The 19,825-nt window shown below is 32.2% G+C and overlaps 1 protein-coding gene across 1 annotated transcript; it reads right to left on the reverse strand.

Annotated features, from left to right (window-relative positions):
• Positions 1-16,717: 16,717 nt before the first annotated feature.
• Positions 16,718-17,823, reverse strand: LOC133335497 (MIP18 family protein galla-1). The gene is made up of 4 exons (XM_061543772.1): positions 17,620-17,823; positions 17,444-17,556; positions 16,894-17,044; positions 16,718-16,829 (listed from the first exon to the last, which is right to left on the reverse strand). Exons 1-4 carry the CDS (start codon positions 17,816-17,818, stop codon positions 16,732-16,734), a joined length of 561 nt encoding a protein of 186 aa, XP_061399756.1. The 5' UTR covers positions 17,819-17,823; the 3' UTR covers positions 16,718-16,731.
• Between the last annotated feature and the right edge of the window lie 2,002 nt (positions 17,824-19,825).

Here is a 19,825-nt window from a genome sequence, read left to right on the forward strand (position 1 = left end):
GCCTTTTTAAAAAACAGAAAATTAAAATGCGTTTTTTAGGCGTTAGAAGCGTTTAAAGGCCTTAAAATGCCTTTTTAAAAAACAGAAAATTAAAATGCGTTTTTTAGGCGTTAGAAGCGTTTAAAGGCCTTAAAATGCCTTTTTAAAAAACAGAAAATTAAAATGCGTTTTTTAGGCGTTAGAAGCGTTTAAAGGCCTTAAAATGCCTTTTTAAAACACAGAAAATTAAAATGCGTTTTTTAGGCGTTAGAAGCGTTTAAAGGCCTTAAAATGCATTTCTAAAACACAGAAAATTAAAATGCGTTTTTTAGGCGTGTTTTAGGCGTTAGAAGCGTTTAAAGGCCTTAAAATGCCTTTTTAAAACACAGAAAATTAAAATGCGTTTTTTAGGCGTTAGAAGCGTTTAAAGGCCTTAAAATGCCTTTTTAAAAAACAGAAAATTAAAATGCGTTTTTTAGGCGTTAGAAGCGTTTAAAGGCCTTAAAATGCCTTTTTAAAAAACAGAAAATTAAAATGCGTTTTTTAGGCGTTAGAAGCGTTTAAAGGCCTTAAAATGCCTTTTTAAAAAACAGAAAATTAAAATGCGTTTTTTAGGCGTTAGAAGCGTTTAAAGGCCTTAAAATGCCTTTTTAAAAAACAGAAAATTAAAATGCGTTTTTTAGGCGTTAGAAGCGTTTAAAGGCCTTAAAATGCCTTTTTAAAAAACAGAAAATTAAAATGCGTTTTTTAGGCGTTAGAAGCGTTTAAAGGCCTTAAAATGCCCTTTTAAAAAACAGAAAATTAAAATGCGTTTTTTAGGCGTTAGAAGCGTTTAAAGGCCTTAAAAAAAGCCTTTTTAGACCACCGAAAATTAAAATGCGTTTTTTAGGCGTTAGAAGCGTTTAAAGGCCTTAAAATGCCTTTTTAAAAAACAGAAAATTAAAATGCGTTTTTTAGGCGTTAGAAGCGTTTAAAGGCCTTAAAATGCCTTTTTAAAAAACAGAAAATTAAAGTGCGTTTTTTAGGCGTTAGAAGCGTTTAAAGACCTTAAAATGCCTTTTTAAAAAACAGAAAATTAAAATGCGTTTTTTAGGCGTTAGAAGCGTTTAAAGGCCTTAAAATGCCTTTTTAAAAAACAGAAAATTAAAATGCGTTTTTTAGGCGTTAGAAGCGTTTAAAGGCCTTAAAATGCCTTTTTAAAAAACAGAAAATTAAAATGCGTTTTTTAGGCGTTGGAAGCGTTTAAAGGCCTTAAAATGCCTTTTTAAAAAACAGAAAATTAAAATGCGTTTTTTAGGCGTTAGAAGCATTTAAAAGCCTTAAAACGCCTTTTTAAAAAACAGAAAATTAAAATGCGTTTTTTAGGCGTTAGAAGCGTTTAAAGGCCTTAAAATGCCTTTTTAAAAAACAGAAAATTAAAATGCGTTTTTTAGGCGTTAGAAGCGTTTAAAGGCCTTAAAATGCCTTTTTAAAAAACAGAAAATTAAAATGCGTTTTTTAGGCGTTAGAAGCGTTTAAAGGCCTTAAAATGCCTTTTTAAAAAACAGAAAATTAAAATGCGTTTTTTAGGCGTTAGAAGCGTTTAAAGGCCTTAAAATGCCTTTTTAAAAAACAGAAAATTAAAATGCGTTTTTTAGGCGTTAGAAGCGTTTAAAGGCCTTAAAATGCCTTTTTAAAAAACAGAAAATTAAAATGCGTTTTTTAGGCGTTAGAAGCGTTTAACGGCCTTAAAATGCCTTTTTAGACCACAGAAAATAAAATGCGTTTTTTAGGCGTTAGAAGCGTTTAACGGCCTTAAAATGCCTTTTTAGACAACAGAAAATTAAAATGCGTTTTTTAGGCGTTAGAAGCGTTTAAAGGCCTTAAAATGCCTTTTTAAAAAACAGAAAATTAAAATGCGTTTTTTAGGCGTTAGAAGCGTTTAAAGGCCTTAAAATGCCTTTTTAAAAACAGAAAATTAAAATGCGTTTTTTAGGCGTTAGAAGCGTTTAAAGGCCTTAAAATGCCTTTTTAAAAAACAGAAAATTAAAATGCGTTTTTTAGGCGTTAGAAGCGTTTAAAGGCCTTAAAATGCCTTTTTAAAAAACAGAAAATTAAAATGCGTTTTTTAGGCGTTAGAAGCGTTTAAAGGCCTTAAAATGCCTTTTTAAAAAACAGAAAATTAAAATGCGTTTTTTAGGCGTTAGAAGCGTTTAAAGGCCTTAAAATGCCTTTTTAAAAAACAGAAAATTAAAATGCGTTTTTTAGGCGTTAGAAGCGTTTAAAGGCCTTAAAATGCCTTTTTAAAAAACAGAAAATTAAAATGCGTTTTTTAGGCGTTAGAAGCGTTTAAAGGCCTTAAAATGCCTTTTTAGACCACCGAAAATTAAAATGCGTTTTTTAGGCGTTAGAAGCGTTTAAAGGCCTTAAAATGCCTTTTTAAAAAACAGAAAATTAAAATGCGTTTTTAGGTGTTAGAAGCGTTTAAAGGCCTTAAAATGCCTTTTTAAAAAACAGAAAATTAAAATGCGTTTTTTAGGCGTTAGAAGCGTTTAAAGGCCTTAAAATGCCTTTTTAAAAAACAGAAAATTAAAATGCGTTTTTTAGGCTTTAGAAGCGTTTAAAGGCCTTAAAATGCCTTTTTAAAAAACAGAAAATTAAAATGCGTTTTTTAGGCGTTAGAAGCGTTTAAAGGCCTTAAAATGCCTTTTTAAAAACAGAAAATTAAAATGCGTTTTTTAGGCGTTAGAAGCGTTTAAAGGCCTTAAAATGCCTTTTTAAAAAACAGAAAATTAAAATGCGTTTTTTAGGCGTTAGAAGCGTTTAAAGGCCTTAAAATGCCTTTTTAAAAAACAGAAAATTAAAATGCGTTTTTTAGGCGTTAGAAGCGTTTAAAGGCCTTAAAATGCCTTTTTAAAAAACAGAAAATTAAAATGCGTTTTTTAGGCGTTAGAAGCGTTTAAAGGCCTTAAAATGCCTTTTTAAAAAACAGAAAATTAAAATGCGTTTTTTAGGCGTTAGAAGCGTTTAAAGGCCTTAAAATGCCTTTTTAAAAAACAGAAAATTAAAATGCGTTTTTTAGGCGTTAGAAGCGTTTAAAGGCCTTAAAATGCCTTTTTAAAAAACAGAAAATTAAAATGCGTTTTTTAGGCGTTAGAAGCGTTTAAAGGCCTTAAAATGCCTTTTTAAAAAACAGAAAATTAAAATGCGTTTTTTAGGCGTTAGAAGCGTTTAAAGGCCTTAAAATGCCTTTTTAAAAAACAGAAAATTAAAATGCGTTTTTTAGGCGTTAGAAGCGTTTAAAAGCCTTAAAATGCCTTTTTAAAAAACAGAAAATTAAAATGCGTTTTTTAGGCGTTAGAAGCGTTTAAAGGCCTTAAAATGCCTTTTTAAAAAACAGAAAATTAAAATGCGTTTTTTAGGCGTTAGAAGCGTTTAAAGGCCTTAAAATGCCTTTTTAAAAAACAGAAAATAAAAATGCGTTTTTTAGGCGTTAGAAGCGTTTAAAGGCCTTAAAATGCCTTTTTAAAAAACAGAAAATTAAAATGCGTTTTTTAGGCGTTAGAAGCGTTTAAAGGCCTTAAAATGCCTTTTAAAAAACAGAAAATTAAAATGCGTTTTTTAGGCGTTAGAAGCGTTTAAAGGCCTTAAAATGCCTTTTTAAAAAACAGAAAATTAAAATGCGTTTTTTAGGCGTTAGAAGCGTTTAAAGGCCTTAAAATGCCTTTTTAAAAAACAGAAAATTAAAATGCGTTTTTTAGGCGTTAGAAGCGTTTAAAGGCCTTAAAATGCCTTTTTAAAAAACAGAAAATTAAAATGCGTTTTTTAGGCGTTAGAAGCGTTTAAAGGCCTTAAAATGCGTTTTTTAGGCGTTAGAAGCGTTTAAAGGCCTTAAAATGCCTTTTTAAAAAACAGAAAATTAAAATGCGTTTTTTAGGCGTTAGAAGCGTTTAAAGGCCTTAAAATGCCTTTTTAAAAAACAGAAAATTAAAATGCGTTTTTTAGGCGTTAGAAGCGTTTAAAGGCCTTAAAATGCCTTTTTAAAAAACAGAAAATTAAAATGCGTTTTTTAGGCTTTAAAAGCGTTTAAAGGCCTTAAAATGCCTTTTTAAAAAACAGAAAATTAAAATGCGTTTTTTAGGTTTTAGAAGCGTTTAAAGGCCTTAAAATGCCTTTTTAAAAAACAGAAAATTAAAATGCGTTTTTTAGGCGTTAGAAGCGTTTAAAGGCCTTAAAATGCCTTTTTAGACCACCGAAAATTAAAATGCGTTTTTTAGGCGTTAGAAGCGTTTAAAGGCCTTAAAATGCCTTTTTAAAAAACAGAAAATTAAAATGCGTTTTTTAGGCGTTAGAAGCGTTTAAAGGCCTTAAAATGCCTTTTTAAAAAACAGAAAATTAAAATGCGTTTTTTAGGCGTTAGAAGCGTTTAAAGGCCTTAAAATGCCTTTTTAAAAAACAGAAAATTAAAATGCGTTTTTTAGGCGTTAGAAGCGTTTAAAGGCCTTAAAATGCCTTTTTAAAAAACAGAAAATTAAAATGCGTTTTTTAGGCGTTAGAAGCGTTTAAAGGCATTAAAATGCCTTTTTAAAAAACAGAAAATTAAAATGCGTTTTTTAGGCGTTAGAAGCGTTTAAAGGCCTTAAAATGCCTTTTTAAAAAACAGAAAATTAAAATGCGTTTTTTAGGCGTTAGAAGCGTTTAAAGGCCTTAAAATGCCTTTTTAAAAAACAGAAAATTAAAATGCGTTTTTTAGGCGTTAGAAGCGTTTAAAGGCCTTAAAATGCCTTTTTAAAAAACAGAAAATTAAAATGCGTTTTCTAGGCGTTAGAAGCGTTTAAAGGCCTTAAAATGCCTTTTTAACCACCGAAAATTAAAATGCGTTTTTTAGGCGTTAGAAGCGTTTAAAGGCCTTAAAATGCCTTTTTAAAAAACAGAAAATTAAAATGCGTTTTTTAGGCGTTAGAAGCGTTTAAAGGCCTTAAAATGCCTTTTTAAAAAACAGAAAATTAAAATGCGTTTTTTAGGCGTTAGAAGCGTTTAAAGGCCTTAAAATGCCTTTTTAAAAAACAGAAAATTAAAATGCGTTTTTTTGGCGTTAGAAGCGTTTAAAGGCCTTAAAATGCCTTTTTAAAAAACAGAAAATTAAAATGCGTTTTTTAGGCGTTAGAAGCGTTTAAAGGCCTTAAAATGCCTTTTTAAAAAACAGAAAATTAAAATGCGTTTTTTAGGCGTTAGAAGCGTTTAAAGGCCTTAAAATGCCTTTTTAAAAAACAGAAAATTAAAATGCGTTTTTTAGGCGTTAGAAGCGTTTAAAGGCCTTAAAATGCCTTTTTAAAAAACAGAAAATTAAAATGCGTTTTTTAGGCGTTAGAAGCGTTTAAAGGCCTTAAAATGCCTTTTTAAAAAACAGAAAATTAAAATGCGTTTTTTAGGCGTTAGAAGCGTTTAAAGGCCTTAAAATGCCTTTTTAAAAAACAGAAAATTAAAATGCGTTTTTTAGGCGTTAGAAGCGTTTAAAGGCCTTAAAATGCCTTTTTAAAAAACAGAAAATTAAAATGCGTTTTTTAGGCGTTAGAAGCGTTTAAAGGCCTTAAAATGCCTTTTTAAAAAACAGAAAATTAAAATGCGTTTTTTAGGCGTTAGAAGCGTTTAAAGGCCTTAAAATGCCTTTTTAAAAAACAGAAAATTAAAATGCGTTTTTTAGGCGTTAGAAGCGTTTAAAAGCCTTAAAATGCCTTTTTAAAAAACAGAAAATTAAAATGCGTTTTTAGGCGTTAGAAGCGTTTAAAGGCCTTAAAATGCCTTTTTAAAAAACAGAAAATTAAACTGCGTTTTTTAGGCGTTAGAAGCGTTTAAAGGCCTTAAAATGCCTTTTTAAAAAACAGAAAATTAAAATGCGTTTTTTAGGCGTTAGAAGCGTTTAAAGGCCTTAAAATGCCTTTTTAAAAAACAGAAAATTAAAATGCGTTTTTTAGGCGTTAGAAGCGTTTAAAGGCCTTAAAATGCCTTTTTAAAAAACAGAAAATTAAAATGCGTTTTTTAGGCGTTAGAAGCGTTTAAAGGCCTTAAAATGCCTTTTTAAAAAACAGAAAATTAAAATGCGTTTTTTAGGCGTTAGAAGCGTTTAAAGGCCTTAAAATGCCTTTTTAAAAAACAGAAAATTAAAATGCGTTTTTTAGGCGTTAGAAGCGTTTAAAGGCCTTAAAATGCCTTTTTAAAAAACAGAAAATTAAAATGCGTTTTTTAGGCGTTAGAAGCGTTTAAAGGCCTTAAAATGCCTTTTTAAAAAACAGAAAATTAAAATGCGTTTTTTAGGCGTTAGAAGCGTTTAAAGGCCTTAAAATGCCTTTTTAAAAAACAGAAAATTAAAATGCGTTTTTTAGGCGTTAGAAGCGTTTAAAGGCCTTAAAATGCCTTTTTAAAAACAGAAAATTAAAATGCGTTTTTTAGGCGTTAGAAGCGTTTAAAGGCCTTAAAATGCCTTTTTAAAAAACAGAAAATTAAAATGCGTTTTTTAGGCGTTAGAAGCGTTTAAAGGCCTTAAAATGCCTTTTTAAAAAACAGAAAATTAAAATGCGTTTTTTAGGCGTTAGAAGCGTTTAAAGGCCTTAAAATGCCTTTTTAAAAAACAGAAAATTAAAATGCGTTTTTTAGGCGTTAGAAGCGTTTAAAGGCCTTAAAATGCCTTTTTAAAAAACAGAAAATTAAAATGCGTTTTTTAGGCGTTAGAAGCGTTTAAAGGCCTTAAAATGCCTTTTTAAAAAACAGAAAATTAAAATGCGTTTTTTAGGCGTTAGAAGCGTTTAAAGGCCTTAAAATGCCTTTTTAAAAAACAGAAAATTAAAATGCGTTTTTTAGGCGTTAGAAGCGTTTAAAGGCCTTAAAATGCCTTTTTAGACCACCGAAAATTAAAATGCGTTTTTTAGGCGTTAGAAGCGTTTAAAGGCCTTAAAATGCCTTTTTAAAAAACAGAAAATTAAAATGCGTTTTTTAGGCGTTAGAAGCGTTTAAAGGCCTTAAAATGCCTTTTTAAAAAACAGAAAATTAAAATGCGTTTTTTAGGCGTTAGAAGCGTTTAAAGGCCTTAAAATGCCTTTTTAAAAAACAGAAAATTAAAATGCGTTTTTTAGGCGTTAGAAGCGTTTAAAGGCCTTAAAATGCCCTTTTAAAAAACAGAAAATTAAAATGCGTTTTTTAGGCGTTAGAAGCGTTTAAAGGCCTTAAAATGCCTTTTTAAAAAACAGAAAATTAAAATGCGTTTTTTAGGCGTTAGAAGCGTTTAAAGGCCTTAAAATGCCTTTTTAAAAACAGAAAATTAAAATGCGTTTTTTAGGCGTTAGAAGCGTTTAAAGGCCTTAAAATGCCTTTTTAAAAAACAGAAAATTAAAATGCGTTTTTTAGGCGTTAGAAGCGTTTAAAGGCCTTAAAATGCCTTTTTAAAAAACAGAAAATTAAAATGCGTTTTTTAGGCGTTAGAAGCGTTTAAAGGCCTTAAAATGCCTTTTTAAAAAACAGAAAATTAAAATGCGTTTTTTAGGCGTTAGAAGCGTTTAAAGGCCTTAAAATGCCTTTTTAGACCACCGAAAATTAAAATGCGTTTTTTAGGCGTTAGAAGCGTTTAAAGGCCTTAAAATGCCTTTTTAAAAAACAGAAAATTAAAATGCGTTTTTTATGCGTTAGAAGCGTTTAAAGGCCTTAAAATGCCTTTTTAAAAAACAGAAAATTAAAATGCGTTTTTTAGGCTTTAAAAGCGTTTAAAGGCCTTAAAATGCCTTTTTAAAAAACAGAAAATTAAAATGCGTTTTTTAGGCGTTAGAAGCGTTTAAAGGCCTTAAAATGCCTTTTTAAAAACAGAAAATTAAAATGCGTTTTTTAGGCGTTAGAAGCGTTTAAAGGCCTTAAAATGCCTTTTTAAAAAACCGAAAATTAAAATGCGTTTTTTAGGCGTTAGAAGCGTTTAAAGGCCTTAAAATGCCTTTTTAAAAACAGAAAATTAAAATGCGTTTTTTAGGCGTTAGAAGCGTTTAAAGGCCTTAAAATGCCTTTTTAGACCACCGAAAATTAAAATGCGTTTTTTAGGCGTTAGAAGCGTTTAAAGGCCTTAAAATGCCTTTTTAAAAAACAGAAAATTAAAATGCGTTTTTTAGGCGTTAGAAGCGTTTAAAGGCCTTAAAATGCCTTTTTAAAAAACAGAAAATTAAAATGCGTTTTTTAGGCGTTAGAAGCGTTTAAAGGCCTTAAAATGCCTTTTTAAAAAACAGAAAATTAAAATGCGTTTTTTAGGCGTTAGAAGCGTTTAAAGGCCTTAAAATGCCTTTTTAAAAAACAGAAAATTAAAATGCGTTTTTTAGGCGTTAGAAGCGTTTAAAGGCCTTAAAATGCCTTTTTAGACCACCGAAAATTAAAATGCGTTTTTTAGGCGTTAGAAGCGTTTAAAGGCCTTAAAATGCCTTTTTAAAAAACAGAAAATTAAAATGCGTTTTTTAGGCGTTAGAAGCGTTTAAAGGCCTTAAAATGCCCTTTTAAAAAACAGAAAATTAAAATGCGTTTTTTAGGCGTTAGAAGCGTCTAAAGGCCTTAAAATGCGTTAGAAGCGTTTAAAGGACTTAAAATGCCTTTTTAGACCACAGAAAATTAAAATGCGTTTTTTAGGCGTTAGAAGCGTTTAAAGGCCTTAAAATGCCTTTTTAAAAAACAAAAAATTAAAATGCGTTTTTTAGGCGTTAGAAGCGTTTAAAGGCCTTAAAATGCCCTTTTAAAAAACAGAAAATTAAAATGCGTTTTTTAGGCGTTAGAAGCGTTTAAAGGCCTTAAAATGCCTTTTTAAAAAACAGAAAATTAAAATGCGTTTTTTAGGCGTTAGAAGCGTTTAAAGGCCTTAAAATGTCCTTTTAAAAAACAGAAAATTAAAATGCGTTTTTTAGGCGTTAGAAGCGTTTAAAGGCCTTAAAATGCCTTTTTAGACCACCGAAAATTAAAATGCGTTTTTTAGGCGTTAGAAGCGTTTAAAGGCCTTAAAATGCCTTTTTAAAAAACAGAAAATTAAAATGCGTTTTTTAGGCGTTAGAAGCGTTTAAAGGCCTTAAAATGCCTTTTTAAAAAACAGAAAATTAAAATGCGTTTTTTAGGCGTTAGAAGCGTTTAAAGGCCTTAAAATGCCTTTTTAGACCACAGAAAATTAAAATGCGTTTTTTAGGCGTTAGAAGCGTTTAAAGCCTTAAAATGCGGTTTTTAGGCGTTAGAAGCGTTTAAAGGCCTTAAAATGCCTTTTTAAAAAACAGAAAATTAAAATGCGTTTTTTAGGCGTTAGAAGCGTTTAAAGGCCTTAAAATGCCTTTTTAAACCACCGAAAATTAAAACGCGTGTTTTAGGCGTTAGAAGCGTTTAAAGGCCTTAAAATGCCTTTTTAAAATTAGAAAATTAAAATGCATTTTTTAGGCGTTAGAAGCGTTTAAAGGCCTTAAAATGCCTTTTTAGACCACCGAAAATTAAAATGCATTTGTAGGCGTTAGAAGCGTTTAAAATGCCTTTTTAAAAAAAACAGAAAATTAAAATGCGTTTTTTAGGCGTTAGAATCGTTTAAAGGCCTTAAAATGCCTTTTTAAAAAACAGAAAATTAAAATGCGTTTTTTAGGCGTTAGAAGCGTTTAAAGGCCTTAAAATGCCTTTTTAGACCACCGAAAATTAAAATGCGTTTTTTAGGCGTTAGAAGCGTTTAAAGACCTTAAAATGCCTTTTTAAAAAACAGAAAATTAAAATGCGTTTTTTAGGCGTTAGAAGCGTTTTAAAGCCTTAAAATACATTTTTAGACCATAGAAAATTAAAATGCGTTGTTTTAGGCGTTAGAAGCGTTTAAAGGCCTTAAAATGCCTTTTTAGACCACAGAAAATTAAAATGCGTTTAGGCGTTAGAAGCGTTTAAAAGCCTTAAAATGCCTTTTTAGCCCACAGAAAATTAAAATGCTTTTTTTAAGCGTTAGAAGCGTTTAAAATTGACATCATCGTCCATAATAATATTTTTTGCAGACGAAATTGAAACCCATTTGACAATGAAGATATCAAAGGGTCTGACGAAACTAATAAATCATTTATGATATCTTTCATTATATTTTTCCTGGAATTTTTCCTTGTATTGCTCTCGCGTATGTTTCGATAGTCCTTGTTCCTGGCTTCAAGAGCTTCTTCGGACATTATACCAAGGTATCAGTTAATTGGGTGTTATTATTATTTGAGTTTGAAAACTTTCTGGGCGTGCTTCAATAATCCTAGCAATCATATGGTCCACTAAGCTTTGTAATGGTATTTCATCGAAATTATCAGTGACCGTGATGACACTAGGATAGCATTTTTTTCGCACAACGCAGTTTGTCGTAGCATGGATATATATCTTCCGATTTAAGGTAAATGGGGTACCAAAGTCCCTATATATCTTTCGATTTGCACGAAATTTGGTATAGCCTACTGAATTAGGTCCAGAATAATGTGTGCTAAGTTTCGTGAAAATCGGTTAAGATTTACAAATAGCTCCCATATATAGTTTCGCCCGATTTTAGGTAAATGGTACACCAAAGTTCCTGAAAATTATTTGATTTGCATGAATTTTGGCATAGCGTATTGAATTAAGTCTAGAATGACGTGTGCTAAGTTTCGTGAAAATCGGTTCAGATTTAGATATAGCTCCCATATATATTTTCGTCCGATTTAAGATAAATGGGGTACCAAAGTCTCTGAAAATCATTTGATTTGTACGAATTGTGGCATAGCGTATTGAATTAAGTCCAGAATGACGTGTGCTAAGTTTCGTGAAAATCGGTTCAGATTTAGATATAGCTTCCATATATAGTTTCACCCGATTTAAGGTAAATTGTGCACCAAAGTCTCTGCTAATCATTTTATTGGCATATATATATATATATATCGTAGCTTCCATATATAATTTCGAATTATTTATGTTTATTGTACACCACATAAACAATAGGTGTCTGATCGAGATTAAATTTTAAACAGTGCAGCATACGGAAGAGAGTGTGTCAAGTTGGCTTTTAATCGATTTACACAAATCTGTCCCACTGTGCGCAAACGACTCTAAACTTGCCCAAATGAAATGAAATTTAGCATAGATTCCATAAAGACATAAAAAACACATATTTAAGTTCGTTCAATTTCATGTCAAAATTCCTTTTCGGATACATATGTAGAATATACCCAAAGTGGTGAAGGGTATCATATAGTCGGCCCAGTCCGACTTTACTACTTTCCTTACTGGTTTTTAAATATACGTTTTCCATCTTTATACTTTTACTCAAAGCTAAATTGTACTAAACTTAGTACCATTTAGTACACATAATTACGCATTTTCAAAACCAACTCCATGTCTCATCCTACAATCTAATCCCTAATTTTAATTCCAAATTTTATGATTTCCGCTCACAGACAACGAAGTGTACCATATTTAGTACCATTAATTGTCCATAAGTACAAAATTCCAAAACTACCTTAATTCTGTAATTTTCCTTCCATCTCCATCCGTTAATTCTAATCCAAATTGTACAAAATTTTGTACCATTTAGTACACATAATGTCAAATTTTCCAAACTACTGACTTGTCTCAATCCTACACTCTAACTGTAGTACTAATTCAAAATTTCAGAATCACAGCTCTATCCGTTCACGCACAAAAAAAATTTTGCAAACTATTTGGTACCATTTAGTACTTTTTATACCCTTCACCACTCTGTGTTACAGGGTATTATGTCTTTGTGCATATGTTTGTAACAGGCAAAAGGAAACGAAATAGACACATGGTTCCTTTTGAGAATATACATAGAACCACTTTCTGAATCGATTTATGCATGTCCGTCCGTCTGTCCGTCTGTCCGTCTGTAGATGTTAAATTGTAAACAAAGTACAGGTCGCATTTATAATCCGATTTGAATGAAATTTGGCACAGGCCACTTATATGGCCCAAGGACGAACCCTATTGAAATTGGGAATAATCGGTTCAGATTTAGATATAGCTCCCATATATATATTTAACCGATTTAATGTAAACGATCCCTATATATCTTTCGATTTGCACGAAATTTGGTACAGCCTAATCATTTAGGTCTAGAATGATGCGTGCCAAGTTTCGTGAAAATCGGTCCAGATTTAGATATAGCTCCCATATATAGTTTCGTCCGATTTCATTTAAATGGTGCACCAAAGTCGCTATATATCTTTCGATTTGCACGAAATTTGGCACAACGTACTGAATTGAGTCTAGAATGATGTCTGCCAAGTTTCGTGAAAATCGGTCAAGATTTAGATATAGCTCCCATATATAGTTTCGTCCGATTTCATGTAAATGGTGCACCAAAGTCCCTATATATCTTTCGATTTGCACGAAATTTGGCATAACGTATTGAAGTGAGCCTAGAATGATGTCTGCCAAGTTTCGAGAAAATTGGTCCAGATTTCTATATAGCTCCCATATAGTTTCGTCCGATTTCATGTAAATGATGCACCAAAGTCCCTATATATTTTTCGATTTGCGCGAAATTTGGCATAACGTACTGAATTGAGCCTAGAGTGATGTCTGCCAAGTTTCGAGAAAATCGGTCCAGATTTCTATATAGCTCATATATATAGTTTCGTCCGATTTCATGTAAATGATGCACCAAAGTCACTATATATCTTTCGATTTGCACGAAATTTTGCACAACGTACTGAATTGAGCCTAGAGTGATGTCTGCCTTTTTTCGTGAAAATCGGTCCAGATTTAGATATAGCTCCCTTTTATTATAGATTGATTATAAGTAATTGACGCACCAAGGATCCAATAGGCTGATAGGAACAAAACGTTCTGAAATTAGTATAACCTAACCTGTGACAACTTTGTTTGAAATCGCTTAATATTTGGATAGAGCTTCCATATATATTTTCGCCCGATTTCAAGTAAATTGGGCATCAAACTCCTCATGTTAGTCAGGTTGACATCAAAGTTTGCACAACGTACAAAATTGAGCATAGAATTACGTAGTTGCGTTTTCTAGAAGTACAGACATAGCCCAACGGATGGCCTATTTATATTTGTTTGAAGTCGATTTACATACTTTATGGATAGATCTAGGTAGATTCATATTTAGATAAATATCACATATTTTATTTCATCCAATTTCATGTTAATAGTCCTGTAGTGGTGAAGGGTATCATATAGTCGGCCCCGTCCGACTTTACTACTTTCCTTACTGGTTGTTTTTATAATTAAGAATTTCCTAAACTACCTCAATCCTACACTCCAACAGGAATTTTAATTCAAAAATTCTGGAGTCCAGCTCAATCCGTTCTCAAATAATCAAGGTGTACCAAATATAGTACAATTTAGTACACATAAGTACTATGCTTCCATATCTCAATTCTATATTCCAACAGCAACCATTATTCCAAAATTTTAGGTTTCCAGCTCTCTACGTTCACCCAAATCCTAATTGTATTAAATCTAGTGCCGTTTAGTACTTTTCGTACACATAAATAAGAATTTGCAAAGATGTCTCTATAGCTCAATCTTCAACAGTAATCTTAATTTCAAATTTCAGGATTGTACTAAATTTGGTACCATATAGTACTTTTCGTACCAATAAGTAATTACCTCAATCCTACATTCAACAGTCATTTTTTTCACAATTTGAAGGCTCCAGCTCTATCTGTTCACGTAATTCCAACATGCACCAAATTTAGTACTTTTCGTACACATAAGTACGATTTTTGACAGCTAATTCAATCTTGTGCTCCAATAGTTGTCCTGATTCCGATTTTCCAAATTCCATCTCTATACACTCAACTAAATGCAAATAGTACCAAATTTAGTACCATTTTGTACTTTTTATAACATAAGTACGAATTTTTTAAAGCATTTCCATATATCAACACCACTTCCCAACCTGTATTCCATATAAAATTTCAAGATTATAGCTATATATGTTCAATATTTTTAATATATATAAAATTAGAACTAAATTTAGTAATTTTTAGTACTTTTAGTACACTAATAGGTCGGTTCCAAAAACCCTTTTGTACATTTTTCTAACTTTCCATCAGTGACCCACATTTCAAATTTCAGAATTCTAGCTCTTCCCGTTCGCCTAATACATAAGGTACCATTTTTGGTACATTTTAATACTTTTCGTACCGTTCTAGTTCGAATTTCCAAAAACCTAGCCTTATCTCACGCCTACACACCAACAACAACCCACACTCAAAATTTCAAGCTTCTAGCTTTTGCCGTTTCGTCTGGGCGATGATCTGTCAGTCAGTCACTCACTCACTCACTTAACACTAAGCTCTTTTATATATATAGATTTGTGGTACAGTATATATAGTATGGTGGTACAGTACCCTAAACAATGGATCTATACATCCTAGGAATAGAAAATAATTATATTACCAAATCCCAATATAGTAGACCCTGTGGAATATATTGCCATCAAATATCATACATTTTTCACATTACCTCTTCCGATAAATATACCATTACTGGGCATTAAAATCCCTCAACTGTACAACTCCACTTCTAATTTAATGCGGTTTTTTACCGTTACATTTTCTTCTTCTTCGAAGTACCAAAACAATAAATGCATTCTCAGCTGCCTTTGTTGTCTTTTCATAATGTCCATTTCCTTCCACATATTCCTTTGAGGCATACAATGAAGAATGTGCGTGTGAAGAAAATTTTATATTCTATATTTTCCATTAAGGATGGTCTCTATTTGTTTTTGTTCTTCTTTGTATTTTTGTTTCTTTTATTTTTACCATTGCCGCCAACCGACCAACCAACATGACCATTCTCATATTCCACAATCTGTACTTAAAATCTCTTTCTTAGGATTTTCTTCTTAATGTCGTTGCCGTCAGAATGGTCATAGTTTTTGCTTTAGGTTAGGTTGTCTTTTTTTCACCTCTCATCCTTATTTTTCTTAATTTCATTTGGGTTATTTTATTGAAAGAACGAACACGTGTGTGTAGTTACGTTCATGTGTGTGTGTGTTTTTTGGTTGCGGCTGCAGTTTTTATTATTACGCTTGCAAGTGCATTATACTTTAATTATGTTAAAAGCTTTCATTACTTCGTTCTTTTGGTTGTTGGTTGGTATTCTACTAAATTTTGTTCGCCAGCTCGCTCGATTTTTTTTTTGTGACTTCTTTTTTTGGTTTCTCACATAAAAGTTCTTTAAACTTTATGGAAGTGGGCTAAAGGAAATAAAATTTAGATATCTTCTTAAAAATTGTTTTGCTGTGGTTTTGTTTGATCTTCTAGCAATAGGTAGAACAATTCATGGAAATCCAATTTATAAGAAAGTTGATATAAGAGAAGAATAAAAGAATATGGAAAGGGATTTTTCCCAAAAATGTCTTATATTCCCCAAATTGGCTGGAACCATTAAAATAAAATAAATAAAGGGCTCGTCTTTATATAAGGGTTATATCAAACATAGACCGATATTAAACAGTTGCTGCCTTCGCAAGTACGTGCACCCCAGATAAACACCATTAGGCAGGTCGTAAAACCTAAAAATTGTCACTTTGTATACACCAATATTATATTGTATAACATAATCATATTGTATTGATTTGATTACACAATTAGATAATCGTAATTCTCTCTTCCATAATTTTCACTTACAAAAATGACAAATGACAATTTAGACATTTATATTGGAAAAGAGAAAAGGCTATATCAAGACCGATATATCCCATTTTTATCATTATTTGATTAGTTACACTATATGTGCGAAATATCAAACTCTATTGTGATTTATACTCCCAAAAAAATGTGTGTGGAAGACCATAAATTTCCAAGCACACCAGCACGCAATTATCACAAAAAACACTAACGGATCATCAGGTCCCAAGTAAGCTTGGACCACATGTGTTACAACTAATTTGATGGCGATACAGGTTTGTTCAAACGGCTGTCATCTAGCTGGACAGAAATTTTTAATATCGAAAGTTTCCTATCAAGACAATCAGATTTCATATGAAAAATAACGAAGATATTGTGTGGTTCCATTTTTAAAATTCCACAAAGTTCCAACATTTATTCAAGGTACTGTACTGGTTTCAACATTTATTCAAGGTACTGTACTGGTGATAAATACATCTCAACTCGTCGAATTCGAAGTGAACAAACATTGAATGCACACACATCTCTGCAAATAACCAAATAACGTACGCGAAAATCGTATTATTGAAACTATATACACTTATTATAATTGTAAAAAAATATTGCAGTTTTATAGTTTTATTAATTTTTCTTATCAAAAATCCACATAGACTACCCCTGCTGCTGCTTGTCTCTGTGATAAGACAACTTCATTCAGAAATTACGCGTGAAGCATGCCAATGAACGCCATATTGATTTAGTTCTACTTGCCTTACTCAATAGATATTGGTGGCACTTATTACCGGTAAGTCATTTTGTGTGCACACGACATTGTTTTTTTCTGTGTCGTCTTTACTAATACGACATCACTCATAAACACAAAGTGATTACTTTAAATAAAAAACAACTCGTATCAATTCAATTGGTATTACAACAAAAGAAAAACACAACTAGATAAAAAATATAAAAACAACAAATTTGTTATGGCGATTGGCGTAGTTCACGCACCAAATGGAAAAAAATATCTTAGTCTACCCCTTTCTAGGCACGTTTCAACGTGTCTTTGTAACACATTTACTACTCTAAACTAAATTAAGTTTTTGATGTTTTTAGAATTTGTGTTTCTTTTTTAATATCACTCTTCATCTTTTATGCAATTCTCCACTAATTTCCTTAAATTGGGATTTTCCATTGCCGCTGCGATTCTTTCTTTGTCATTAATTTGTTTATTAACTGCAAGAAAATACAAAACATAAATAATATTTCAAATCGCTAATCTCTAGTCTATACTACTTACTTTCTTCTTCGGTGTTGTGTGTGCCCTTTTTAATGAAAATGTCCAACTTAATGTTGTGCGGCAGACTTCTTTCCACCTTGATTCGTATACACAAGCCAATCAGTGTGGCCAAGGAACAATGGGGAACTGTGGGATTGAATTCAATGCGAACCTAAATGAAGAAAAATAATCAATTATTGCAATATATTCAATATATGAAAAAATGTTTTTGAACGAAAATATTATTACAGGCTTGGAAAGCTTATAACTCCATTTTGGTCGATGAATAAATAAACAGTTTAAAACATGTTACCATCCGCCTTAGACAATAGGATTATAAAAGATCACTGAAATCCAAGACCGTAAACGTTTTTCTATATGTGGGTCTATATTGATACTCGATTTTGATAAAAAGAAAAGTAAATTTATACCCCAAAGCCTACCTCATGTGGTATAAATACTACATCAACCCGGCACTTATCTTCAACATGTTCCCATGATTTTTCTTCAAGTGATTTTCCATGTATTTTTCAAATCGAAATGATCATCGAAAAATTACCCCAAAACTTACCACTGAAACTTTCGATTTGGTAGATGGCATTACAAATATACCATCTTCATAAATTACATTTAAATCTTCCAATGTAGCAGGTTTCTCTGGATCTCTTATTGTTCTCAAACAATCTACAACACAAAAGAATAAAATATATATTATTCATGAATAACACCAGTCACTGCATAACTTACCATAGACAGTCTCTTGTAAGTCTGTGGCATTTTTATAGCCCAATTCCTGCAGCAAGGCATCTTCACCCACATCAATGGTCTCATTTGAATTCAAAGACATTTCTGACGTTTTACTGGCCAACTGGTCTTCCGCTATGGCGGCGTTCGAATTCGTTGTGGAATCCGATTCAGACAATTTACGTTTTATAAAGGCCAACATAGTATTTAAGTAACAAAATTGTTGCAGCAATGTGGCGAGGTATTTCTTATCAGGGAATCGATATTTTGCCTGTAGTCTTTTGTATTATCTATTATCCAACTTTTGACGTAGCAATTGCACCAATATTTACCCAATTGTGTATTCGGTATGTGATGTATTTGTTCTCTATACCTATTGTATAATTAATTAAAAACAATTGAATATTTATAAATTTTTGTTATTTAAATACCTAAATACTTACTACCACTCAGCTGATGTGGTTTATTTAATTTTACAATGGCATGAGGCGAATTTAGCATAAAGAAACAGCTGTTTTTTCAGAACAGATGTTGTCGAGGCGAAAAAAGTTGATTGTTTTAACGGAAATTGTCCAAGCGAATTTATATATTGTCAAAGCTGTTAATATATGTTATTTTAATAAAAACTAAATCAAATATATATTTTAATTGAAGTTTAAAGCAGCTGTTTTGTTTATGGGCATAATGTCTATTGGTAACACTGGGTGACACACAAGATTTCATTGTTTAGAATGTGCATGTTAAAGAAAACTATCAATAAGAATAAAGATGAAAGGAATGTTCACAGACTTCGTCTTGGATTATATTGTTACGTTCTTGGATTTCACTTAAATCCCGTGTAGACGTTGTTTTATTTCCCGATACAATTCGTACCAAATAAAACGCAGGTTCTTTCGGATTACGATTATTACAATGATTTTATTCACACAACTTTACTTTGCACTTTACTTTACACGACGGTTTCAATTCGCGATCTGATTCACAACTGACTCACTGCCTTTCCATTCCCTCTATTTATATGAGCCCTGCCTGTCGCTACAGAAGTTTCTAGACGATCTGGTAACACCTAGATCACGAACAATCTAGCAATGCAACAAACACATTGAGTAACAATAACAACAAACTTACTGAGTGAACAATAACAACAACAAACTTGAGTAAACAAACTTACAATAACAACAACACATATACAGGCGAGGGAATAACAAAGAAAGAGGAATAACAACAACACATATACAGGCGAGGGAATAACAAAGAAAGAGGAATGACGTTTAACAAGAATTGTACGACAATAACAAAATAGAAAATGAAAGAGGAAATGGAAGGATGTAGAAAAATCTATACAGTGGTTGTTGTTGTGAAGTTATTCAAATAAACTGCGTTGTAGAAATTTACGTTACAATTCAAATTCTTAAATTAACGGAATTCATCTAAATTAACTTAAATCTAAAGTTATATTCGTAACATTGCCCCCCGCTTAAGCCTGTTCGTCCCGAATAGGCACAGTTCCCGTTCCGTAGGGGGTCAGCCGCTCCAAATGTACAACTTTCATCTTCGACCTGGGACTGTCGCTCCTCTGGATGCGATAAACGACGTCATTTATTTTCGTGACAATCTTGTAGGGTCCTTCCCAGTGCGTTTGCAATTTGGGGCATAGTCCTTTCTTTCGTTGTGGGTTGAACAATAGTACCAGTTGCCCTTCTTGAAACCCATCGGTATTTGCCGCTCGATCGTACCTTGCCTTCATGCGGTTGCTAACCATTTTTATTCGATGTCGGACTGCATCGTGGACTTTACTAAAAGAGTTTTGGCTGTCTTCATCTTGGTTCACATCGTCGTTTGGGGTAGCGCCGAATATCAAATCGCCAGGTAGCTTTAATTCATTTCCGAACAGAACTTTGGCTGGGGTCCGGGATGTGGAATCATGAATGGCCGATCTATAAGCCAATAAAAACTTTGGAATATGCTCATCCCAGTCTCGTTGGCCACTGTCCACCACTTTCCGTAGATGTTCTTCAAGGGTGCGATTGAATCTTTCCACCATGCCATCTGATTGTGGATGTAGGGGCGTCGTTCTGGTTTTCCTAATTCCGTAGGAGTCACACATTTCCTTGAAGATCGCTGATTCAAAATTCCTACCTTGATCGGAATGAACCTCAGATGGAACACCATAGCGACAAATCCAATTTTTGCTGAACACATCCACAAT

Source organism: Musca vetustissima, unplaced genomic scaffold (genome assembly GCF_032173495.1).
Source record: "Musca vetustissima isolate MV318-11 ecotype Yass unplaced genomic scaffold, APGP_CSIRO_Mvet_v1 utg9639, whole genome shotgun sequence".
In the NCBI taxonomy this organism is placed as follows: Eukaryota; Metazoa; Arthropoda; class Insecta; order Diptera; family Muscidae; genus Musca; species Musca vetustissima.

What these genes read in the sequence shown, in the direction of transcription:
- LOC133335497 (XM_061543772.1), bottom strand. Translation starts at nt 17,818, where the DNA reads ATGTTGGCCTTTATAAAACGTAAATTGTCTGAATCGGATTCCACAACG. An exon ending in CTTACAAGAGACTGTCTATG is followed by an intron (nt 17,557 to 17,619) that starts GTAAGTTATGCA and finishes TTTGTGTTGTAG; the next exon opens with ATTGTTTGAGAACAATAAGA. An exon ending in ACACAACACCGAAGAAGAAA is followed by an intron (nt 16,830 to 16,893) that starts GTAAGTAGTATA and finishes ATTTTCTTGCAG; the next exon opens with TTAATAAACAAATTAATGAC.